We start from the raw sequence: 27,075 nt of genomic DNA, 5'->3' as shown, positions 1-27,075 counted from the left end.
GGCATGATGGGGCAATCAGAGCCACACTTTCTCTCTCAGTTACTGTAATTTCATACAGAGCCTCTTTGCACACACAGACAGATAACAGTGTCTGGCGTCATTAACCTGGCATGCTTCTAATTCATACAGATTAAAGATGCTGCCCATTCTAGCTCTGGCTTGATCTGTGGCAAGTTTGTAGTTTCTGGGCTGTTTTCACAGGAGAAGACATCCAGTAGTAGCAAAAGGTCAACAAAGCCGAAAATATATAGACTACATTTAAGTACTGTACTTAGTGGCAGACCTGCCTTAGACAGAGGGGATTTTATGAGATAAGAAATAGAGTACCTTTCAAAATAATTCACCTCCCCTGGCCTCACACACACACAGTAACACTCCAAATACAAACCTACATTTTGTGGGCTGTGATATGAATAATCAATACAAAAATTACTGCATGAAAATAAATTTGAAGGAACATCAGTGAACAAAAAACACCTTAAAGGTAAAGGAACACAACAGATGGGGAAGTTTTAGAGACATTTAAAGCAAGAGTAGACCATAAAACAAGATTCCTAGCTTTCAATATCTCACAGAGCAATGTTCAAGCCTGATTAACCTGAAAAAAAAAAAAAAAAAAAAGATTAATCAAAACCTGGTTGCCCACTTAACTTGACAGACTGGGCATCAGTCATGGAAAAAGCAAAGAGCTTTATGGAAACTTTGGAGGAGCTTCAAAGATCCAAATCTCAAATAAACAGTGTGTTGATAAAACATCTATTTGTTTCCTCCAAAAATTTAGCCTTTATGGACGAAGAGCAAGAAGAAATCAATTCTTTAATGAAGTCGTGGAGGTCCCATTTTCAGTTTGCGACACACCAAATTGTAGAATATGCTCCCAGATCAAACCAAAAATCCACCTTTTCAAATGCAACGTGTTGGTTATCACATGAAATAACAACAAGATATGCAATGTGGTTAAATGTGAGCAAAACTAAGCAGGAATGAATACTTTGCAAGTACAATGCTAATTTATAGTGAAGACTCACTAGAAAAAAGAGCAAATACACAAATATTCACATAAATGTTTGTTCTTAAAATTGTTTGCTCATTTTGTTTATTTTGACCAAACTTAATCTTTAATCTACAATTTAAAAATACTTGCTTAAAATAAAACATGCTTGGAAGCTACTTTTTGGAGGTTGAAAACCTAAAAAAAAAAAAGCAAATAAAAGTGCGATTTCAGTCCTTACTTTTCCAATGTCTGATTCTTGGGTGCATTCCTGTCAGCTGCTGTGGGGTAATGTGGCAGTGAATGTGGCCTGGAAGAAAACGGTGCACTGTGCATGTCAACCGTGCCTGTTTGGGTCACCCTTACCTCCAAGGTGATATGTTCCTCCTGTGGTGATGCTGAGAGGTGAGGTGGAACGCACGGCAGACACTTCTTCACCATCCACTGTCAACATTGCAAAGTTCTCTTTGGCGACCAGGCGTATAGCATGCCATTGGCCATCATTGAGGCTTGAGCCTGGTGAGTTCGAGAGACAGTGACAAAGATGTCTTTAGAAAACACAAAGGTCTTATCTTTTTCTTGGGGAGATGGGTTGTTAAATATTTCAGAAAGAAAGTAATGTCATTTCAAATTACTAGTTAATGCAAAAGATGTATCAGGATTGCTGTCAGACCAAAATTGTATGGATCATTATAGACTTAGCGCATGGATAGTCAAAGTGAGAAAAAAAAAAGTTGTTTTGGTTATGTTTGTATCTTTCTCAACATCTTCTTTATACAACATTCATTTTTCTCTACGTTAAAGGCATTTTTGTTTGTCTGGACATTGTGAATCCAATACTACCACTTCACTTACAGATACAGTTGCACACATTTTCCCCTCAGGTCCTCTTCCCCCTTTTCAATCCCATATCCTTCTACAGGCACCTTGCAGTCTCGGGGCCTCTTTGTCTTTAATGGGTGTCGATCTCTGTGTGCATCAGAGTGGTGTGCATGTGTGCTGGATGAATACAAGGTATGTGCTCTCCTTGTTCTCTTTTCCGTTGCAGCTGTCCATTAAATATGAGTGATGTTTTAGCAAGGGGTATTACTAGTGGAGCTGAAAGAGAAGCCCACTCACTCTCCTCACCCTCTTCTCTATATATCACCTTTAGTGACACTAAGTCAGATCCATTCTTCCATCCTTGCCTGCATTTTTGCACCTTTGTCTTTCTTTCTTCTGCATTTAACTTTGTCTCTTTTTTTTCTCCCCAAGTATCTTTGTACCCATCTCCTCTGTCCCTTGAGGATGTTACAATTTTATTCTTTCAATTGTATTCAGTTGAGTGCTCATCTGATTGTAATATATCAATATTGAGGACACTGCACCAAAAGTTCAAGGTACGGTCATCTGCAAATCACCCTTAGTAAAGAGGTCTGCCTGCCAATCAATACACATGGCTTGACATACTGCCTATGTCAATAAATTTGAACCATATGTGTGAGAGCATCTGCTATCTTTTGGTAGCTCTTTTACTTTGTGCTTGGCAGGATCTGTGTGAGTCGTCAGTGCTTCCAAGACACACATTTCCCTTGTTTATTTCTTCCCAGAATGCACTTGACGACCCTCGCTTTCATGTCAGCAGGGAGTCCACACTAATCAACCCTCCTCAGCAGGGAGTCCAAGTGTGTCAGTGTATGTGTAGATATGTATGTGGTCAGACGGTATCCAAAGAAATTAAGAGAAAAATGTGCGCCTGCTGCGAGTGTGATCACAGTGGGCATGCTTAGGCCACTGTAGCTTGTATATTCAAAACCAGAATACATATAACAATGTTTCATACTGCTCTGAAAAGACTGTCATAATGATATTTTGGGGTGATTTCTGAAGGTTATGAACCCAGAAATAATTGGATACAATAAAATAGCTCTGCTTTGTGCAACTGATAACACACACATGAATAGATTCTGATAGAAAGCAACTTGATAACATTCTGTCTGCATATGTGTTGGTTTTGATTCAATCCCCTTCTAGCATCGAGTTCCATCACATCTCCTTTTATAACAGCTTTAATGCAATGAAAAATAGGCACCATGAACTCCACTGTCCTCTGTCCGGTTCACCTGCATTAGCTTTAAATATGGATCTTATCAGTTGTAGCCGTGGTACAATAGTTTCTGATTTAATACAGTAAACTCACAAAAGCCAATATGAACTTCAAATTTCACATTTTGAAATGTGTGTTACATCTGTTACTCATGGTTGGGATTGTAGAGGTGTGTATGTATTACACTCTGTCCTTTGGATATTCTGAAAAGTCTTGAACTCCACTTGCAGTATCGATTTAAACCAGCACTTTTAAAACATGCAACCACAAAGCTTCATTTTCAGAATCAACATAGTTACTTGAAATTAAATACCACTTTGCATGCTACAGCTAAAAGTAGTAATCCCTGAAAAGTGAAAAAAAATGGGATAAAACCTGATAAACATAACATTTTGAGAAAATATTGTTTGTTGTTTCTGATGGGACAACAGCAGTCAGTCCTTCACAGTAAGACTGAAAGTGTGATCTGCCAACCGCTGTGCAAGGTGAAATGGATCTGTTGCATCTCTTTTTACCTACGGGTTTGTGCTCCTGTCAGTTTCAATGCCTCCATGTGAGACATGGTTATAAGATGTTTTTTAAGCTTATTTTAGAGTTGTGCTGCTTCTTGCAGTCCTGAGTGCAACAAACTCTGCAGAAATTACATTTCTCCCAGACGTTAGTCTTTTTCTGCTGATCAGAACAGGACTAAAGATACACAACTGCAAAATAGAATGACTCATTTCCATTTAAAACAAACAAAAAAAGTTGATTATTTTAAACTACTTTGAAAGAAACTTTCTAAAAAGGTTTAGTCAGATGCAAACAGCACCAGAAAGCAGTGACATGAACCATGTCACATCATGTCATCGTGCCTCAGAATGAAATGTGACAACAACAAGGGCTAGTGGCAATTTCAATAGTAGGATATGTTTGCAGAAAACAGACAATTTGTTTTCCGACCTTTGTCCTGAAAACAAGGTTTACTAGTGAGGAATACTCTGCTGGTGGTGTTTTTGCCTCCTCTGACCCCAACATGTGCTGAATAAGAGGATGTAGACGCTGAACAAAGTTTACAGATGGACAGACAGACTGGGAATAATAACAGGGATGAGCTTAGAGCTCTGAGACACATGTTGGTGGAACAGAGGGTGAAGCTGAGGAATACTAAGAATGGACTGAAAACCCAGAGAGAGAGGGAGAGTGGTTGTTCAGGAAATGGAAAATACAAAATGTAAATTATATGTCTCATCCTCCAAATAAGTCTAGAATTAATAACACCAAATATTTTAAAAAAAAATATTGGTGGATAGATTTATTATGCAATCCATCAATTAAATGATTACTGCTTACATCAATAAAACATTGCTCAAAATCATTTTGTTAACATAGCATCTCTTTAATACTGTGTGATATATGAAATGAAAAACTATCTAACGTAAAAAAAAATATGCATCTTTGTGTCATTTTAAATGTTTACATCCCAATTTCACATAAACTCTAAAGATTATGTTCTCCAAATGCCCATCAGAGACCATTCAATACAGAAAGTTCACTTGTCACAGAGTCTTCACAAATATTGGAGGGTGTCTACCAAACCACAGGTCTGCATTATTGAAAGCACTGTAGCATTCCATAGGCATGAAATAACTCTACTAGACATTACTGCTGCTTGCCACAAATTCAGACTATAATTCTAAATCAGTGATCGTCATCATTCACAACTTTACTTTCTGTTTGCTGATTGGACTGGTCAAAAATTGACTGGAAGTCAAGACGACTGGAAGCAATATTTTTATTTTAAGTGGAATTGCACAAGAAGGCTATGGCCACTGTAGGTTATATCCATTAGCTAACATTAAAAGAATGCAGATTGTAACACCCTCTTCTGCTATGATGGGTATCATGATGTCTTCTATAAAGAACTATTAACTTATTTCAAATTTTACCTCCCTTGGTTAAGACAGAAAATCATATATTACAATTTGTATCTAATGATATAGAAATTTGATATGGGCATAAAGATTGATAGTCTTGTAAATATCAAAACAATGTTGAGACATTTAATTTTAGTGACTGCTCTCAGCATTTTAAATAAAGTAATAAACAAATAAAACAAGGGAAAGTCAAATTTCTATTGAAACCATGAAAGCCCTTTGAAGTTTGGGTGCACTTTTCTTTTCCTCTTTCAGATTTCTGTTGAATTGCTGTGGCAGTTTTCCTTTATTTATTTATTTTCTCTTTTTTGGATTATTATATTTTGATCCAGCATACATGCTAAATATGAATTCTGTATAGAGTACATTTATGGGGGCCTCTGAGATAATTTGAAGAGCCTTGCTCAACTTCACACCCAACCTCCTAAAGCCTCTGAATATGTCATGTTAAGCTTTGCCTACACACTCCAGAAATTAACATAATAACACAGTGACACAGACATTCAGCCAAAACAAAGCAAACAGAAAACAACTAGGTACTGTAATTTGGGGTGGTGTAATTTGAGTTGTTCCTCCCATAAGCTGTGCCCCAGGCATTTTCATTATTGTAATGATGCATGCTTTGGCTTCTGTTGGTGCAGTTTATCTCATGTGTCACTGAAAGAAGTCCAGAATTTCAAGCTAACATGGTTGTGAAGGAATGCATACAAGAAAATGTAACATGTAGTTTTAACATAGAAAAAGAGTTTGATTTTGGATGAGAAAGCCCAATGTATAAGGCATCCTCTAACTTACAATAAAGATGTATCTCATCCTTTTAAAATACAGAAACTGTGGGATGACCAAAAAAAAAAAAAGGTAATAAAAGGTTTGATTGGCAGACAAAAATGATATAATCAAGATCCAAACACGTTTTGCAGAATGAAAGAGAGAAATATATACTGTGGTAACCATAGAAAAGCAAGATACCACAAATGATGTATTTAACTAGCATATCTAATATAAATTTGAAAAAATAGCTGGTAGAGTTAAATATCAAGAAGCTTAATGCTACTAAACCTTTTCAGATCACAATCACATCATGAACTATACTAGTGGCAGTATCTCTTAGAGCAATTACTTCAACTTGAATGAAATTGCATTACCACAATAATATCTGCTTATAGAGGATGACTTTTGATTAGAAAACATACATGGCAGCATTTGTATAAAGATGGTTTGCATTTTTGACTATTTTATTAAAGCACTTCAACCGCCACTTTTATTTCAATGGAAGCACTGGATATTGTGAATAATTTTAAACTAAATAATAATAACAACAACAACAATAATAATAATAATAATAAACACAATCCACAAAGAAAATTCTGTCTTAAGACTATTGTCAGATGGAATAGGATTATTGGGGTGTCCTAAAGAGCTAACAGATTTCTTACCAGCATACTTTTTTAAAAATTCTTTTATTTTATGAGAACATTTCTCGCAAGTTTACTTGCAAGAGAGAGAGACTATTATAAATCATCTGAGCTCCTACTGTGTCATTGAAGCCAGAAGCCTGGTGGGTTTCTTTTTAACAGACACTAGTGACATAGTCAAAAAAAGAAGCATATGTTTGCATCTGGAATGTCTGTGTTCATAAATTCTAGTAATATTGATGTAATCACAGGCTCAAGCTCAATTAGCCTGAAGGCTAATGCGTAATAATCCCAACCCGTGGGCATAATGGTCTATTACAGCAGCAGTGGACAGAATAAATAAGAGTGTGTCTCAGAAAGCAAAAGATAGAGAAAAGACAGAATGAAAGGGGAATACAAGACTTCAAAAGGAAAGAGTAACAGGGCTTAGAGAAGAGAAAACAAAATAAATGTTTACTGAAAGTATTTTGTTGAAAGAAAAAAACAACACTTCTCCTTTTTCAGCATTTGAAAAATTTCAGCTGTAATCGTCACTATTTAAATACGGCAGCAGAATGGATAGACCATTTATTTTACTATGAAACTAATTTATTTTGTTAAACTGTATCAAATACTATTGCAGGAGCAAAAAATTCTTTGGAAAACTTTTGTCAATTCTTTTGCAAGCATAGCTCGACAACCTAAGTCAACACATTCATTAACACTCCAAAATGTTGCTTTGAATGTGCTAAAAACAAAATGTTGGCTCTTAAATCAATCCTGAACTAAACAATAATAATATTCATAAAATATCACTGATAATGATAATAAACATTAAATAGCCGAATGGTTATTATTTCAAGCTTCATCCTGGTATAACATAATTTGTGATTAATATAAATTACATCAACATGCATCATGATGTACTAATGATTATTGGTTAATTGGATGGTTTTTTTTTCCAACTGCATAAATCAAATTGAATTGTAATTTCAAAGTAATTTATTTTAATTAATTGGATTTAAGACTTAATCTGATTTTGTGATTATACTGATTAGTAAATATTAGCAACACTTAAGTGTTACAAAATGGGACTGCTGCATAGAGACAGAAATGAACACTTAAGTAACCCACCTGATAGTAAGTCCACCCGGTAATTTTTGGCTTCTGTTGTAACGATGATATGAACCATAATTTTGCCATCTTCTAGGGAGATTTCTAGAGTGCCATCATTGAGATTACTGAAGAGTAGAAGGCCATCAGGGTTCCACGTACGGAACTGGAAGCCCACAGACACTGTGTTGTGGTTAGCTCGACCAGGTAGCTGTAGGAAACTGGTTGCGCTGAAAAACACTGGGAAGGTGTACGTCTCCACGCAGGTGAAAGACAGATTACGCTGCTGGGAGAGATTGAAAGATAAAGAAAAGAAACAAGAGGCAACATAAAGCAATACATTATGATTTGCTTTTAATACATATTCTCTACCTCTGACATCCCTAACAGTTGCTAAATTGAATGACTGTGCACATTTCACTAAATACTCTGCTTTTGGCTCATACTCTTTCATATCGGACAAAAGCAGGATTCTGTGTGAATTCTGTTTGCTGGGGAAAAATCCCCAAAAAACAAATAGAAAAAATGACAACACTTCTCTGGAATTTGGGCACTAATTTCACATGAGCATTTCCAGCCTCATGCTCGTAATCAAATCTTCGCCAAACAAACAACACTGTGTTACCTTACTTGATTGCATTTCTATGTTTGGTTTTCTAAAAGCTGAGAACCAATCAGTTTGATTGGGAAGAAATGACTGAGTGAATCAGAGATAGCTAGAGGTGTGGCTGTGGTTAAGGTCATTAATTCATTCAACCAGGTCATAGAAGAAGTTATATTGGGTGCGTAAAAATGCAGAAAGACAGGGAGAAATATACAATATGGATTTAAGATTATCACTGTAGAGAGTTTAAGATTAAATATAGCACTTTGTCTAAAATCAAACACCAATGTACAAAAGAGAAGTCAGAACAAACAATTTAGCTATTCAAGGCAAAATAGTACGTGATTGTAAATCATATAAAAAATAGCATGGATAGAAATTTACAGTTGGATTGTAAAGCTCCACAGATAAATAAATAGATGCACAGAAAGCAACTGTTATTGACTAATAGCAATTCACCAGGCGATACAGCAGAGTCAGTATAAATATGAGGATCTGACTCAGTGTTCAGTGGAAATTTTAGTAAGAGCTAAAATTTTAAGAGCTTTTTATATCTCGATATGTTGCCATAAGTAACTTGAATCTGTACAGTGTTTAATATTATGTTTCTAGAGTGAATCACAAGGAACAATAACTTTTTTCTCCTTGAAATGAGAATGGATTGTTTGTTGAAGTTTGGTCATTTTTTTAGTGTACTTGGCTCCACATTTATCAAAGTTTACCAATTAGCACATCCCTGGTGTAAGTAACCAGCTTTGCATAGATTCCAAAGCTGAGCTAATTGTTATGAAACTAAAGTCATTTTATTAATGACCAAATTAGTTAATCTGATGAAGCACAAATTAACCTTGAGGCAACAGACCATCAGGAAGTACTAGCATTTTATTGTTCTTAATTGCCAGAGTGACTTAGAGCTTCATTTGACAAAGACAAAAATAATGTTAATTTATTTTTAGAAGCTGTATGACTATAAGTTTATCAAAAAATGTTCCACAATCTGTGTTGTGAAATATTTTCTTTCTACTGATACACTAAGAGCAGAAAAAGAAAAAGTTAGTTGTGCCTTGATATTTACAAATTTTTCAAATTAAGCTCTAAAAAAATATGGTTCAGTTGGTTTGACGTTTCATGCATATTAGGTATTGGCTCTCTGTATGACTGCAATTTTGTTTGTCCTTATTCTCAATGTTTATTGCATCTGCATGTGCGCATTGCAAACAAGGATTCACTTACAAAGCTGGAAGTGTCTAGTTTCTTTCGCCGGGCCAGGTCTGTAATGTTGTCTCCGTTGTAGTTGATGCTCTCCATGCACCCTTTGAAGTTTTTTCTTCCCCCACCCACAGGCTTCCCACTGTATGGCATCCCCCCAAAACTTAACTAGAAGGAGACAAGGAGCAGAGGAGAAAGTGAAAAAACACACCGTAAAAGAATTTATATTAATTTAGCCATTTCGGTTTTCAAATTAAGCCAGTCAGTATTTTCTTCAGGCAAGTGGGCATAGAGCTACAGAATAAGATAATTAATTTGATGACAGAATAATTCTGTTTCAAAGTTCAACAACACAATAGAATAAAAATGACAGAAAGAATAAAGAGTACATATAACTTCACAGATTAAATCACATGGGGTCATATATTGTCAAGGCTGCAAAATTGGTGTTTTAATGATTCTTCATTGTACTATATTTCTTTTTGACAAAAGACCTGCTTTAAATATATGAACAAAACAACCACAAGGGGGTGGACTATATCAGTCATGACAATGAATTGGTCTTTTTGTCTGAAAAGCATTTTATGTGCTGAGGACCAGACTAAAAGCAAATTGACTACTTAGACGTCTATAATGATGATGTGGGTCAGCAATCAAAGACTGGGAGAGTGTAGGCAGGGAGGAAATCTTTTGATGACCTCTAGAAATGCCTGCAAAGAGTTTTACTCAGAGAAACTCTAAGAAGAATCTCACTATTGGTGAAGCACTGTCAATACTGTTTAAGTATTATTAGTTATTATTTGTCCTTTTTAAGTTTAGTTTTTAACTATTTATTTTATGCATTATAAGAAACTCTGCTTTTATTCAGGATTAAAATTGTCCTATACTCTACAGGACAAGAAATGTGCCACATTTTTAAATTTGTATCTTTGTGTAAAGGGAACCACAGAGCTCTTACTAGTTTGTTAAAAAGGGATTTTCTTTTCTGTTCTCCTAGCCATCCTACAAGAATGCTACCAAAACAGGCACAATGTTTGTTTTGGGAAATCAATCATCTCGAAGTTTCTGAGTCTTCAGTTTTTCTGTGGTGAAGAAAACCACATTGATATTTTTATCAGCAGGATTAATCAATGCAAGAGAAAGCTTTCTGTTTTGAGCCCTGTGAACAATTTAGCATGCTATCCAAGGTTATTACTTTAGTCTGACGCAGCACTCTGTGTAACATGATATCTGAGTGAATGCAGTCAGAAGGAATCAACAATAAGACCTTCCGTGATATTGTATCAACATTAGATACAATACCACAGTGTCTCTCTTAAATCTGCAGTATGGGAAATAAAGCATATGTTTTATTTTCCATTTGTGAAAAATGTCATGACGTTGTGACAGTATCATATGAAAATGATAATCTGCAAAAAAAAAAAAAACAAAAAAAAAACAAGCTCCTCCATCTCCTCCAAGTGCTCTGATTGGTTATTTTTGACCGGGAGCCGTGCATTTCTTCAGAAGAGACAAATGTCACTGCCGGACTACAACAGAGGGATGGGGGTTTCCCGTCAGCTTGTCAGTTCCCGAAACCACACAAAGGAGACGCCACATCATATGGAATCATGTGGAAGGGTTAAGGTGTCTTCCAGGTTACAAACTGTACACACAATTTATAATATCATATTCACTTTTATCAAATTCAATTGGAGCTGAGGAGTTACAACACTAATTTGAGCAAAATCTACATTTTATTGAGTTAATTCAAACCCTTTTCACACACTACAGAAAAGATCTTGTTTAATGTGAGCATGCTAGTAGTGTGGGCAATAACACACTGGTTAGTGGGGAACAAATGTGATGTGTAGCATGCAAAGTTTCAGACATGGACAGTTACAAATAAGCTTAGATTGCAAAGTACTGAAGGACACACAGCATTGATGAAAACGTAAAGTGTGTTTCACATTTTTCTACAGTTGTACATGTGTTCTGTTTTTTTTTTTTTCTCTTTCAGACATCGTTCAGGGCCCTAAAGGACGTTAAGATAATAGAGGAGGAAATGCATGCCAGTCAATGTGTCTGTCTGTGTGTGCCTGTTGTTTGTGCTCTGGCTATGCTCCAGCAAGCTCTGTAATTACTGCCAAAGGTGGACTTTGATGCACCCGGATATTTAGTCTACAAGCTGGAAGCCAAAGAGAACCAGAAAAATCCACATGCACGCGCACAGGAGAGAGTGAACTACAAAGGTACACTTAGACTAAAAGCTGGTCACAATTTTGCAGTCTGTGATGATAATTAATGTGGATACATTCAGGATACTCCACAAACACATCACTCTAAAAAGCACAAACAGGCACACATGTTCTCTAAACCTCCTGGTACAGTACACGTGGTTGTACTGTACCGGAAATCTTTGGGGAAATCTTCAGATTTCCCTGAAGAGCCTTTAATTCAACAGCTTCAGTTTTAATTGGACTGTGCTTTGTTCTGCTCCATTTCTCACCATCCTATTTAACACTGGATTAAATTAGCCATATCAGCAATATTCATAAAAAGGGCATGCAAAAACTCACAAACCAAACACAAAGCTAACATACAAACACAATTATTGGGCCACATACAGCGCCACTACCATATGCATCATACTATCAATTTCCTGTTTTCAGTAGTAGAACTCTGTTACTGAGTAACTGTAATTATGTGAGTTTCATGGATTAGCACCAGAGCACATGCAGAAGCCAATATTTAATTTCCTGTCCAGTATCAGTGTTCTTTACTGAGCACCAGTGATGAGAAGTTAAACGTCCTGTTGCAAATCAGTCAAGTGATAGCACAGTATTGTTGAAAGCAATATAATGCAACATCATAAAAACAGAATAAAACAAAATATACAAATATACTGTGTTACAGCTTAGTTATTGTTGGAAAACTTTGTTTGCACTTTGATATATTGGGAAATTGTGGATTTTACCTGAAAGTTGTTAGTAACAATTTGGTCATTTTAAACTGAGAACTGATAAAGCTGCATGCATATAAATCAGCATTTCCACAGTTAAGAAACCTGAAACACACTACCATTACCAAAGTCGCTTCAATGTTTTACCTTTTGCCACATTACAAAAGTAAACCTGAATGTATTTTATTGGAGTCTTATTTCATGAACAAAAAACTACAGTGATAGAGGTGCACAAAATAACACAAATATATTGTTACATGACTATGTGCAAAATCAATATTGGAAAAAAACCCCAGCTTGGAATACAATCAATAATAACTAATTGTATAGGTATCATGAATTCTGACTCTATTCATGTAATGTATGTGTTGAAATGTAGCAGACATTGTTTGACAAGTACACTAATATGTTAAAATTATTAGGACATTTAAACTGGATTAGTTCAAGTCAAAACAGCAAATACAGTCAAATGCAAGTTTTCCACTAAAACCATGTTTTGAGATGGAAATTATTATTATTTTTTTTTCCAGATTCTGCATAAAAAGTTCATTATCTGGTGTTTGTATTTCAAATTCATCCAAAATAGAAATATATTATCACTATTTAGTTAACTATTCCTTCTTTTATCGCAAGTTATATCCTCAACATAACTCAATCACACTGATCGATATTCTATGTTTACTTCATATTGTGCAGCCCTGCGTGTGGTGGGCTTTGTTGTTCAAGTCCACCAGATGCAGCCAACAGCTTCTGCATTACCTGTGATTCAGTGTAATGCAGAACCATGTTTGGTTGCAATTACAGCCTCAAGTGTTTTTGGATACGACTCTACCAACTTTCACATCCAGAGAGGGAAGTTATATCTCTCTCTCTTTTTTTTCACCTGAAGCTCAGTCAGATTAGGTTAAGAGCCAGGTGTGGAAATCTTTTTTCAAGATTAAAAGTTTCATTTATGCCTGGACTTTGACTGAGTCGTTCTAAAACATGAACATGCTTTGATCTAAACATTTCCATTTTGACTCCGACTGGATGCTTAGAATTTTAGGCCTGCTGGAAATTGAACCTTTTCCTACATCTTAAGTGATTCCTAGCCTGTAACAAGTTTTCATTCAGGATTACTCTTGGATCTTCAAATGAACTCTTACTATTTCCACTATCTGAGCTGAAGAAAAGCATCTTCACAGCATGCTGGATTTGACAATCTTCAGGGCGAAAACAGTTTTCTCAGGATGATGCACAGTGTTAAAGTCCAGCCACACTTATTGATTTGTATGTAAACAGAAAGTCCAATTTAGATTTCATTTGACAAGAGCACCTTCTACCATATATTTGATGTGTAGATGTGTAGCTTACAAACAGGAAACTCACTCTTCATACTTTCAACAATGACTATTTTGCCACTTTTTTGCAACTCACCAGATTTGGGGATTTCTATTGCATCTCCTCTTAATGACAGGACTTCTTGAATGTCTTGTCAGCTTATGTGAATAGTAAGGTTTTGATAGGTTTGCAGTTGTACCATAATCTTTCCATTTTCAAATGATGGATTGAGGAGTACTGCATGAGGTGCTCAAAGCTTGAATTATTGATTAATACCCTGAACCTGCTTTTAACTTCTCTAGAACTTTTTTGACAATAAGATACAATCGAGTTTATCAAAACAAGATATGAATACTTTCACAAGGTACTGTATGCATTACGCAGCACTACAAATACTACTGAAGAAATGGGGATCCAGTTTAAGCATACCGCTCACGTTCATTCTTTGTAACATGAATACAAAATAGTCTTTTTTTATGGGAGGGCTCATGGTGTCGGATGTGAGGGAGAAACTCATAAAACCACATATATTCATTCATTTTCTATACCCACTTTATTATGTTCAAGGTTCAGGGAGGAGGAAGCGGGGGGTTGGAGAGCCTATCACTGCTGTCACAAGGGGCACAGGTGACCAGTTCGTCACAGAGGGAGAATAAGGATAAACTCACTCTCACAATCCATGTGGATTCACCAATTAACCTAACATGGATTGAGACTGAGGAAGAAGTTGGAACATCAGAAAAAAGTCTACCAAGAAGGATACGATGCAACACAAAAGAAGTCTGCAGAAATTAGTTTAAATCATAGATATTCTTCCTGTGTGGCAACAATGCTGACCCCAACAGTACTGTGCACAACTGGAAACAGATGAATATTATCAGCTACTTGACGTATGTTGCATAATGCTACTTATTGTATGTAAAGCTGAGACAGATATATCTGATGTTTCACTTTTTTCAATGCCTGCAATTTTTTTCTTATGCTTCAACTCAAACATAATTATGTCAAAGAACTTTTGTTGAAAAATTTGACCATACCAAACAGTGGTTACTCTTAAAACATCCCAAGCTGGTAGATTGTTGAAAGAAATTGAAAAGAAATTCCCTGACTTGAGTTTTCTAGATGCTTTCATGCAGTATCAAGAACTTGTCTAAATTTAAACAGAGTTCATTCATTGTTGGTGCCATACTCCACATATGTGCACAAATAAAGTGCTCACCTCATAGTCTAAATCGAGATGATCAAATTCCCCATTAGTCCTGAAGTGCTGAGTGTGTCCATCTAAGGTGAAATTGACATTGCGACGGTAGCGTTCAATCACCACTGAGTGCCAGTGATTGTCGTCCAGGAGGCTGCCAGTGGTCACAGAAGTGTGACCCAGGATAGAGCCGTACTGGTTACTGCCTGTAAAGTACATCTGAAGTGAGTTACAAAATGTCATCATTAGCTATCCCAGTAGAAAAAATACTAAACTATATGTTTTAATGGCTGCACAACACTAAGCTGGGTCATGTAGACAACACATTTTTTTCATGTGGATTGTTGGTCTGTCACCATAAATTTTCCTGGAAGATAAATTGCCCCAGAAGTTATGAAGATAAACAAAAATATTGTTATTTTGAGATAATTTCCAATCAATAAAATAGTATTGGCATTATACTACAAATACACCCTGCCAAAAACCAAAAATGTTTAATTTCTGATGAAAAGTTAACACTGGAACTGGAAGACAATTTAAATATCCAGGATAAATAAACAAAAGACTTGAAATAACAAATTAAATGGAAACTGAAGTCTGTTTACACAAAATTGCCCTTCAAAATGGGGATAATTGAGACCAGTGTGCCAGACTGATGTCATCCAATTTTTGGTAGAAAAAGAGAGTGACAAGTAAAACAACCTCGTAAATTAAAATTATTGAGCTTGTTTTAATTTTTTATGTGATTACCTGATTTATTGCTCACTGTGACAGGCTTAGTGGCTCACTGAATTAGAGAGAGAAAAATTTGCTATTCTGACCAGTATCAACAAAATTTTTCAAATAAAGAGATGCAATAAGCTATTTAAAATAAAGCTGCACAATGTTGTACATAATTAGAGGTACAATGTTGCTATGCAAACAAAATCTAACTCCGTTGTCTAGAACTGGTGAAAGTCTTTTCAGTGTAAACTTACGTCATTCTGGGGGAGAAATTTATCAAAAGAAGCACAAAATATTTTCAAATTTTTGCTAACAAAATGTTAACTTGATTTTGTGTATTTTTTCCAAAAGTAAAAATCCCATGTTAATTTCGTGATATGTAAGGTAAGTAATTGACTTATAAATATATTCACTTTAAATGTAGCAGAATTCATCTGCCATCTGATGGTAAAAAATTAAAACAGTTGCATATTTTCAAAAATATTCTTCTGGAGAGTCAAAAAGAAGGTAACCTCTGCGTTTCATTTCCCTGCACATGACATGCGTCCATTACTCACCCAGGTTTATCTGCAGTAGTAACTTGGCTTTGTGGAGCTCCAGAGTGATGTAGTCACCCTGCTGTCCCTCCCCATGGAGAATTACACCTTCGCTCTCTGATGTTTTAAATCTCAGGGCAATCACATCTTTTATAATCTTCATTTTCTTCACCTGGAAATTTTTTAAAACACCAAATCCATACAAAATTAGAAATATTTAAAATTTAGACATAGAACACCATGAAGACATTTATTTTTTGTATTTTTTTTTTTACGTAACTTAAAAACAACTGTATGTTTTGCCACAGTAAGTTTTGAAGAATGCAATAATGAATTTGTAGATTGTATACCTTAAAACGATATGAGATTACTCCCTGCCCATCAAAGTTGATGACATCTGCCCCTGAGAACAAATACATGACAAATGTTAAGAACTGCAGATTTTAATTGAAAAATGTTCATAATGACCATCCCAGTCGCACACAATGCAATAAGCTTATTTGGTTGACTCAAGTCAACCAAATAATGGTATGCTTTTAATACATTTTAACAGGCTTTTATGTATTTGTGTGATATCTCAACACCCAACTAATGATCACCATCAATATTCTCCAGTTTTCCCCAGTTTTGCCACTACTTTGCTCCCTCCACTTGTTTTGTTTCTGCACCCGATTCTTAAAGTATTGTATATTGCTTTAAATATAAAGTCAGGCGCATTGAAAGACATTAAATCAAGCCAATGGAAAAAAGTTAGTCTATTTTAGTGTCATTTTTTCAAGTAAATCAAGAGTTTAAGGTGGTTTATTCCTTTTGTGTTTGAACTATATCATCATCACCATTAAGAACAACATCTGACCCAACGAATGTTGTTTTGAAATCAAAACGTGATGTTGCACATTATAAATCAGTGAACACATCATTTTTAATTGATAGAATGAGTGATAAAAAGGATGAACATCCTACCCCTCAGGATGCCAAGTGGTCTAAACACAGACCTGCTCTCTGTAGCAACTTTAGGAACAGCTGTGTACCTCTGTGTAAGTTTAAAAATTAGATGGAGATGCATCTTTAGCACCCACAAATAGATTTGTAATACATCTTATAGAGAAAGTACATAAAAGCGTAGTTCGAGAAAGACCAAGCAGCAGTTTAACTGTGTATTATTAATCATTATTATTATTTTACATTCACAAGCCACCTGGTTGTAGATTTGACCATAAACATACTTATTTTAATAAGGCTTTTAGGTGCCATCCAGCTCATTAAATATATTATTCAATAGTGTAATGTTAAGCCAGAGAGATGCCACAGAAGTCCCACTAAAGACAGTCAAGTAGTGCACTAAGTTATTAGGAGGTTAAAATCTCTTCATGGAAATGAGCCTTGCCATCTGTGCAACAAATTAAAGTCTGAAGAAAAAATAGGTCACTGCAATATGACAAACTTGAAATTAAAACAGTTGAAATTTATTTTTTTTATAATTTTTTTGAATGTCTATTACCCCGCTGGATGGAATACATGTGAATGTCTCCAGCAAAAGAATGTCTGTGGACCTCTGAGTCTCCTCTGAAGTTACACTGGGACTCTTGGCAGTTTCTATGAGTAATTTTTTTCTTGCTTGACCTGACCTAAAATTGTAGGTGGAGTGGACAACCTGGTCCAACTACAATTTCATAGGTTTGCAATTGTATTATATGCTTTTCCAATTTGGGTAGATGGATTCAATGAGATGTTTAAAAGAAGGATGTTTCATAAAATATATCTGGTTAAAAGTTCTTAATTTTTTTGTTTCTAATTTGTACATTGAAGCTGTAGTAAGCAACCTTTATAAAAAAAATAATAAAAAAAAAACTATATTTGCTAAAACAATAACAGTGACAAATACTGAGCTCCTTCACTTCCTCCCAGTAGTACTATTGTCATCAAAGAAAATGCAAAACTTCTTGTCAAAAATAACCAATCAGAGTCGGGAGAAAGTTGTTAGCACTGTCAGTCACCCTGGTGCATTTGAAAAGTGGTGGAAGACAGAGGAGTTTGATCTTTCTAGAGATTATTTGTCTCATGCTATACAGTCACGACAGACTGGAAAAGAATATGTAAATTCACAAGAAGGTAACTTTATGTAAATATATGTAAAGGTTACTGCAGTTTTAAGGTAATTTATCTCCATGTTTGTTTACTCTCTCACAAACCTTTGAGGCCTTCATAGAATAACTTTGTATGATGTTCAAGTTATACACAGGTGGTGTTTCTTTGCTAACAAGGCCAGTTATATAAGCGGTGATTGCAATGGGATTCATTTACAATTAAAAGGGGCGAAATAAAAATGCATGCCATACTTTATTTATTAAACTACCAAGGAAGTCATGCATTACTTATCCATCATTTTATATTTTTGTTGTGGCAGTAATGTTACAAAATGTGAAAAAGGCATATGAAAACTTTTGCAACGGACTTGGACTATCTTTAAAATTTCCCTGATCACTGCGTTTATTCCAAATATGTTTTAACAATTTTTTTTCTGACTTTGCTTTATCAAACACATAAACTATGTCATGTCCTGTTTCGACAATGATTTAATATATTTTTTTTTCTGTACATTTTATGTTATTCGTAATGGAAATAAGCATGTAAATTCCACAATATGGCAGATCATGTCTCCTAGCTTTGGCATAGATGTACATGAATACACACATGAACCCCCTCCCCAAACACACACTCTCACTTTCATTGCAAAGTCTTAGATGAGTCATAATATGGCATTGCATTTAATTATCACACACTCTGAAAACCCAGGATTACCATCTACAGCCAACATATTTGGTGATTATGCTTGGAACATAACATCTATATTTATCTGCTTCCTTCGCCTCCCACTACTTCTCCTTTGTGCTCTCTTTTTTTATATTTTTTTTGGTCATGGATCCACATTGCACCTCTCCTCTTGCCTTTCATTTGGGAAGCAGGAAAAAAAAAATAGGAGGGACAAATTCTAAGAATCTGAGGAGTTAGGGAGAGAAATGTGGGTAGAAAAACAGACAAATGTATGTGTTCCCATTTCCTGACTGAATGCTGAAGGAAGGAGTAGTGACAGGGTAATCATGAGAAAGCACTGCAGGCTTCAAAACACAGCTGACAGACATCTCTGAAATATGATGCATCTGACTGTGGGTGTGTGCATGTGCAAGCAGTTGTGAGTATCTCTCTGTTATCACTTATATCTGAGTTGAAAGAATGTGTTTACTTGATTGTGTATTTATTCTTGTAATCTAACAGATGTCAACTCATGGTGGGCAACATTCTTATCTGTCAGAAACAAACTCCAAGCTCATTTTGGCCTACAAACAAATGTTTTTAATTTTTCATATTACATCGTTTCTTTGGAGCTAGTCCATTGAACAATGCTCCAATGAAAAAAAGAAATGTTTACGTGAAAAAAATGAATTTTACAACATGTTCACATAATTTAGTTTTGAAAAGTAAAAGTGTGATTTTACTTTACACGCTCTGGCTGTGTTCTGTGAAACATTTACACCTTCTGTTGTTGAAGATGAAGTTTTCATTTTGTCATAATTGTATTGTCTGTTTTTCTTTCATAGTATAGAGTTAGTAAATGAGAAACACATCATAATCCCATAATCATAAACTTAATAGCATTTGTCTTGAAAAGAAAATGATATACAACTTCTTGCAGTTAGGAAATAAAACATTCACATGAAACTTTTGATGGAGAAACATTTGTAATATGAACATTTATTAATCTCTCTATTACAATGCTTTAAAAAAAATCAAATCAAATATTTTTGTTAAAATATATTGCCAAAAACATCACAGGCACTTTTTTTTTTTTGAAAAACACACCATTTACTGTCAATCCAGTAATTTTACAGGTGTGGTCAATTTTAAATATGAATTAAAAACTTGCTGGTTGTTGCAAGCCTGCTTCATGTTGAATAACGGGAAGATATCACATGGTACCGTCATTTTCATGGTGAAATCTGTATGGCTGAGACTGATAGAAAACTGATGTAAATTGAAGGGGACAGATATGTTGTTTTAAAGCAAATTGTTCTGCTTGCCTTCAGAAACACATATCTGTCTGACTTAGTGTTTCTGGGTAATGTGTAGCACATCTTGTCATCCTTATCATCACTTACCTGCTTCTTTTGACGTGGGGAGGAAATGAAACAAGGGAATGTAATCAATGATGCTGAGAACTGACTAGAATACAATGCATGCCCTTGTGTTCTCACACACACGCACACATTTCGCCACACTCTCAGACATATCCACACTATATAATCACATCTCCAGAATGAAAGATGTACGTGTGTCCCTTATAAAAGTAATTTATGCACAGACTTAATTGAAATTGTTATCAAAATCAATTTGGCGCCCTTTAATAGAATGAGAGCGGAGAGGTTGCAAGGGAGTCAGTTCCCTAGATGATGCGTTTACTCAAAAGCCAGAGTCGGTTGTGACTGTTTTCTGGTCTATAAATAGGATTATCACTTATTTATTTCTAAAGGCTTTACAAAGGGTCCATGTTAGAATCTAATGTGAAATACCAATCTTAAATATGACTACAATCTGTCTGACAAACCATTTTAAGTGACTTTAACCGGATCCATGCAATGGAACAAAAAATTATTCTTTGTGTGACAAAGCACTAGTGTGTTGTAAGAGTGTGTTTAAAAGATATTTTAAAGAACGATTAACTTTGATATAAAGTCCCAGAGAGTAATGGACATGATTTCAGTCCTTAAGTGTAATAAATTCAACCAGTCCAGAAGATATCTGACAAAATTAGGCTGTATAGCTTAAGCACCTTTATTCTTATTAGTGACCTTAAAAAGTTATTTATGTAATAAATTGCATAATTTATAACTCTTTTTTGGCTATTTGTTATGTGTGTGATATATACTAACATGTCACAAAGAGCTAAAAGTATCTATTTTATGCAGTTAAAGTCCCCACAAGCATCGATCTGGAAATTAGTACAGATTGCATGGCAACATATTGCGGTATGAACATGTGACAACTTTTTTTGTTCACTTTCAATCAATAATAGTCACAATTGCCAATATTATATTTACTTTATTTATGTAAAGAAAAATATATATATATATTTTTCATACAGAATTTAAAATGAGTAAATTATAGGAAGGTCCTTTCCACAGTTTTGATTAACGTCTTAAGGCTTTCATGGTAAAAAATTACAAGTATTATTTAAAAGGAGGAAATGGTTGCAACGAATGTTTAAAAATGCAAAAAGACAAATAAACAAGAGAAAACAAGTGGGACCAACAGAATGTTGAATATAGCAGTTCAAGGCTGTGGTCAAAAGTTTGTGCATTGAAAGGCGTGCTTAACTACAAGGTTAGACAAAGTAAGACAGTTGCTCTAAATTTCTGAATATATTTTGAAGCTTATCGGGAAAAAAAAGTCACGTAGTTGACTTGAAGAAGAGAGACTGTTCACAAAGTCAGATCCTCAGTCTATGTTAATGTCATTAAAATGCAGAAAGCATCCAAATAATCAGAATATAATATTAAAAGGGTGGAATTATGTACTTTCCAGCACACAGTGCCATTTCTGAGAACAATCGAGTAACTTTTGCTTCTACCTGTTAGAAAATCAATGCCAAACCAATATTTGAGAAGACGTTTGCCTTAACTCACAGTACGAGCATCCATACACTTCTATGCGGAGACCAATACGTCCCTCTTCACTCCAGGCTACTGGGATGAGCCTGAGGAAGCGAGCGACAATTCCCTGCTGCAGTTCATGGCGAACTGCACTTTCTGAATTGGAGTTTCCAGAGAATGCCTGAGAAAGACAAAACAAAACAACTATAAGGAATGACTATTCAAAGAGAAATACATAAGTGTATGACTTATACATGGATTATCACCAAAAACCTAGCAAAACAAGCAGTTACAGAATGCAAAACTGGTCACTTGAAGCCCTTTAAAATAGAGTCACGTTTACCCATTTGCAATCACAAACACAATTTTAAAGTGATACCAAAGTTTCTAGGCAACGTGGGGTAAAGGGTCCTATGTTACATCTTTGTGATCATAGAGGGTTAAGTGTTTCACATAAGTTATTCTGTTATTTATTTGAATTTTTTTTAACCTTTTTCTCAATTTGGCAACCTTGATGTCTTGTTTTGTTACATTTTATAAAGACATAAGTTTAACAATGTGTTGAAAACAATTTTTGTTCATTCAGTTTGACAAAAGTTAGTAAATCAGTAAGATCCAAGTATGAAAACAGAGTAAAACATCTTCAGTGAGTTGTAAGCGAATAGGAGGCGATCGTCCTCAAATGGCGCTTTGGATCACGTGCCAAAAAAACAGTTCATTTCTACAATGTATAAAACTGTAAGGTTATAAGATGGACCTAAAACTTAATAAAGACAGAAGATGAGTCCAAGTAAGATATGTCGATGTGCTTCAAAATGAACTGCTTCCAATGCCTTTTATTCTCAATTGGAACAGTGGTGACAGGACTAAACTCAATACGAGGAAGACAGACAGTGGAGATGGGAAGCATCTGGCATCACAAGACAGAGACACTAGAACAAGCCCCCAAAGACCAAGCAGCCATATCACTGGCGACACCGAAAGTTTGACAATGATGACAGCTCTTGTTGGAATTGTTGTTTGGCTATGTCAGCCTTTGTAGCTAACAACCACGCAGGGAATCATGAGACCTATGTCTGATGGCATCTTTTTAATACATTTCCTGCTGTTTACCTTATAAAAGCGTAAAATATTAAACCCTATTTCTACTACAATATGCCAACCCAGTCTAATGGCTAAGTTCATTCATCAGTAAGTGCTAGAAGGGTCTATTGTCTCTTCCAATGAGATAGTTCAAATTATGAAGGTTCAACCTATTTAAGAAGATTAAACATCTTTGTACACACCTCTGCATAGATTGTTTTAGATTTTCAATAATTTTTTCTTGTTTTCTGGGAGAGTGTTTGTCCTATGAACTCTGCAGCACTATATGTTATCAACTGAGGTGAAGGTAACTACATAAATGAGCTTTTGCTACGTTGGAAAGCCAAAACTGGAATACATACATAATGTATATAAAACCTCTATAACAACAACAAAAAACCTCTGTATTAGGAAACTACCTCAACCATCTCAGTCACATCATCTTTTGCACCTCAACTTAAACTCCTTAACCTGAAACCCCTGCACCCCCCCCAAAAAAAACAAAAAAACAAAAAACAAAAAAAAACACATGAACAAAACATTGTGCCTCAAAAGTGAAGTGTACAGGACACTGGGTGATGTCACAGTGGCTATGTTCATTTCTCATACAACGCCTATGATTGGGACATGTCCAGGTTGTTTTATATTCATCATAGCTTGACAGCATGAGTTGCTTTCATCTGTTGTTTCATGCATCGTTGCTGTAAGTGGATTGGATGTCAGATCTCAATGACAGGTTGCTGGAGTGAATCTCCCGACAGCGTATTCAATCTTATTTCCTGATTTATATATGACTCTGTTTTTTTATTTTTGTGGTGCAGTGGTTATAGAGCAATAGCTGAAGTTGTCGCAGATTTGATGAAATCCAAGTAAAATGCTTTTACAAACTGTTTTATCTCACTTTTATTTTGTGTACAGCCTATTGTAATATTGTTTATATTAAGATAATAATCATGCTTTCCCTCCCTTTCTTTGGTTTTCCTGCTCCATTTCTTCACTCGGATGGAAATACGAAGGGACAACCTCTAACTGTTCACCTCTTCACACTCCCTAAACTATTTTCGACCTCTGTTTCTCCCATTCCTGTGTGAAATAAACATGTTCGCTACAGTCCAATTCTCTGTGCCATTCGTCCACACACATATGCACACAACAGCTGGCATAACCCATTGGGGGAGAGAAATTATTAATAACATAGTAGGTAACAAGATGAAAGAAATACACCACACAGCCATGTGCTATTTCCGATAAGAGTTGGCATGGCCAGGGAAGAGGATGACTGTAGCAGGGGGAAAACAAACAGTCTGCGTTGACCCGACTCCTCAGTGACCCAGGAATGTACCCCTGAAGATATGCTATCTGCAAAGGAGATGGTCAAGAGTTCACGGTAAGCTCAGAGCCACTGAACATCCACTGTTCCTTGCTTTTATTTTTAATCTTTATTTATCCAGGAAAAGGTTAACTGAAAACACAAACATGGTTTTCCTATCGCCTTCCCTCAAATTTACACAGCTCCACATGAATCATTGCAGACCCTTTCAGAGTACTTTTACTGGAGCTTCAGCTCTCTGCAGGTGCTCACATCCTGGAGATCTGGGTTAAGTGTCTTGCTCAGTGGCAGTATTTTTGAAAGAGACTGTAGAACTCACTCAGCATGGTATGAATGTCACAAACTGTGAAAAAAAAAGTTACATTTGTTCTGAATGCAGGAAACGTGCTGGTCATACCTATTAAGAAAATAAAAAAAAAATATGATCAAGATGCATATATATATATATATATATATATATATATATATATATATATATATAATAGCTCTCTTGTTTTTCTGCTCTCTCAGAAGATGGGCAACATGTTAACAGGCAACAAGAATATCACATATATATGTGATAGGAGGACATGTGAAATGAGCAGGATGTGTAATTCAGAATAGCATCGTATTATGTGATAAGATATGAAAAATAAAAAAAAAAACCCTAAATTGCTAATTCATTTAGTATACACATTTGAAATAAAATATTTTTTCATTAATGTCCACTATTGTTGGATTGTGTGCGAGCTTAGGTTTTACATATGAATCGGTTTGTCTTAAAATTGACTCATTTGGTCAGTATTTTTACGTCCATTCTGTTTGTTTTATTTTTTTTCTATTCAGTTTGCAGTTTTCTTTGTTTTTTTATTACACTCCTGGCTAATTGGCTGAGCCAGAATGGTTTAACAGTCCACACATACACAGGTGTAGTTTGGACTTCATGCTATTTAGGAGAACCTGATGTCAGATTTTGATGTCACTGTAAGGCTCATTTCATGAACATAGGGGGGAAACTGAATACTAACGATTTTCTAAAGCGTAGGCTGACTATTTGGGAGATGTCTTATTTTTTTTAAACCACACATTGCTCTTTGCCCTTGTCAGTTCACAATAAAGACTGCAAGAAAAAGAGAACAAAACATTTTTTTTTGTCTCCACCTAAGAGCACCATCCCCAACCCCCATCCCAATTTTTATTTTCTCTATTGTGTTCATCCTGCAATTCTGCACTTATCTCTGCTTGGCTGAATGAACAGCTCAATTCAAAGGCATTACTATGCAGAGTGGAGGAGAGAAAGGAAGACAGAGAGGAGAGGAGGATGGAGATGAAGAAAATGCCTTGCTAAAGTCGGACAAGTCAACCATTTAATTCCCCTAACGTCAAAGTCAAATCATTAAACAGCAAACCACTGAGTAATTGGAAATGTATGTGTCATTGGATGCAGTGTGTGTTGGTTTCTGTTTGTGTTGGGGTTAATGTGTTTCTATGCACACTGGCGATTTATTTGATCAAACAATTTATGACAGCAAAGTCAGCAAAGTATCAAAAGCAACTTGGAGATTTTGCTCAAGGTAAGTGTTTATTAATGTATAAAACAATTCCAAATCCACTGTTGCATTTATGTACTTTTAGTGATATTATTAACTAAAGGAATTACCGTAAATATAGTTACATATTTTTTTATGAAAACACCAGATGAATCATAGCAAAGCATTTCTGTCAATTGATTAGGGAGACCATGTGATCAATGGAAAACAAAGAGAGGAAATATTAATTGAAAACAAAAATGAGGTAAGCTCACAATCAGTCATTGTCACAGCTGATTGTTTTTGAACAACTGGGCTGCTGTCTCTCAAGAAAACACAACTGAATCACTTTCATACAGCATATCTGCAAATCCCGCTGTTGTCTTCTCTGTTCCACAAATGTCCCTCATTATATCGACAAAAGACACACCAACAAATATCTAAACACACACATTCACACACCTTTACCTTCATTGTCTAAACATTCAGTGGTTCATCGTCAATTCTGCGCCCCACTTGTTTAATTATCCTCCCCGGCTGAATGTTTTTCATTTCCTGGATATGCAACTGTCCTTTCTGTCAGAGTCTTTTTATGGCAGGGAGTATCTGGCTGTATGCGAGTTATTTTTGTGTGTCTCTGTTTTGATGGCCAGGGACAGGGCTGTGGACAGATCTCCAGATACTGAGAAACAACAAGTGAAAGCTGTTTTCTGGCATTTGCTTGCTGCCACTGGACTCTTTGTTAGACCAGCTCAGAGTCAGGCCCATTGGTGTGTGTTTCCTCTGAAAAGGCAGGGGAAATCAGTCCGGGCTGGTCTGTTCTTTTGTTTTTACTGACAAGTGCTTGGGACTAAACAGAAGGGCCATAGAGAAATTCTGTGTTTCAGTGAAAGCCTGGGCATAGTTCTGTTTGTGTGACTCTGTGGCGTTTTCTGAGCCAGTTATGCAGGCCAAACTTTAGTAATGCTTAATTTAGACCAGAATATGAAAAGAAGAAATTCTGACCATGTTCTTTTCCAGAAACTATGTGCACCACATTCTGAGAGCAGATTTTCAAAACAGCAAATGATTGTATTTTTATCTACTCTAACCACTTGTCTACAACCAGAAAATTAAAATTCCAGGCAACTGATTCAAGTCCCCAATATTGGTACTGAGAGACTCAAAATGTCTTCATTTTAAAGCTGCGTGTCAGAGACACAAAATAACAGCATAAGCCCCTTGATCTAAGAAAACAAATCCCTCTCCCCAAATATAATAATCTAGTTCCTTCACCTAAAACCAAATTCAACATTGTTTCAGAGATAAACAATGAAACCACAAGTACTTATTTTGTGGTTATGACTCACTGTAATGATGCATATGTGATATTTCACAAAAATATTATCTTTTAAAGCAGTGCCATAAATCCAGTGCCACAAAATAACTTTTTTGAAAGTCACCGGGGACATATTGCTGCTACCCTAGGTAACTAA

The 27,075-nt window shown here is 35.6% G+C and overlaps 1 protein-coding gene across 2 annotated transcripts in view; it reads right to left on the bottom strand.

The window, feature by feature from the left end:
* cntnap2a (contactin associated protein 2a) overlaps positions 1–27,075 on the bottom strand; it is a 266,864-nt gene that overhangs the window by 133,559 nt on the left and 106,230 nt on the right. Inside the window, exons 4-10 of one of the 2 annotated variants that reach the window (XM_055037488.1) lie at positions 21,713–21,860; positions 16,382–16,434; positions 16,053–16,203; positions 14,794–14,978; positions 9,338–9,481; positions 7,522–7,786; positions 1,358–1,507 (exon numbers count right to left, since the gene is read on the bottom strand). In XM_055037488.1, coding sequence (XP_054893463.1) covers positions 1,358–1,507; positions 7,522–7,786; positions 9,338–9,481; positions 14,794–14,978; positions 16,053–16,203; positions 16,382–16,434; positions 21,713–21,860 — 1,096 coding nt within the window. The remainder of the gene's footprint in view (positions 1–1,357; positions 1,508–7,521; positions 7,787–9,337; positions 9,482–14,793; positions 14,979–16,052; positions 16,204–16,381; positions 16,435–21,712; positions 21,861–27,075) is intronic. The other variant, XM_055037489.1, reaches the window with a different exon arrangement.

This window comes from Poeciliopsis prolifica, unplaced genomic scaffold (genome assembly GCF_027474105.1).
Source record: "Poeciliopsis prolifica strain line A6 unplaced genomic scaffold, Auburn_PproV2 SCAFFOLD012, whole genome shotgun sequence".
Taxonomy (NCBI): Eukaryota; Metazoa; Chordata; class Actinopteri; order Cyprinodontiformes; family Poeciliidae; genus Poeciliopsis; species Poeciliopsis prolifica.
Note: the sequence above shows the minus strand (reverse complement) of the source record. Positions and strands in the feature narration are given on the sequence as shown.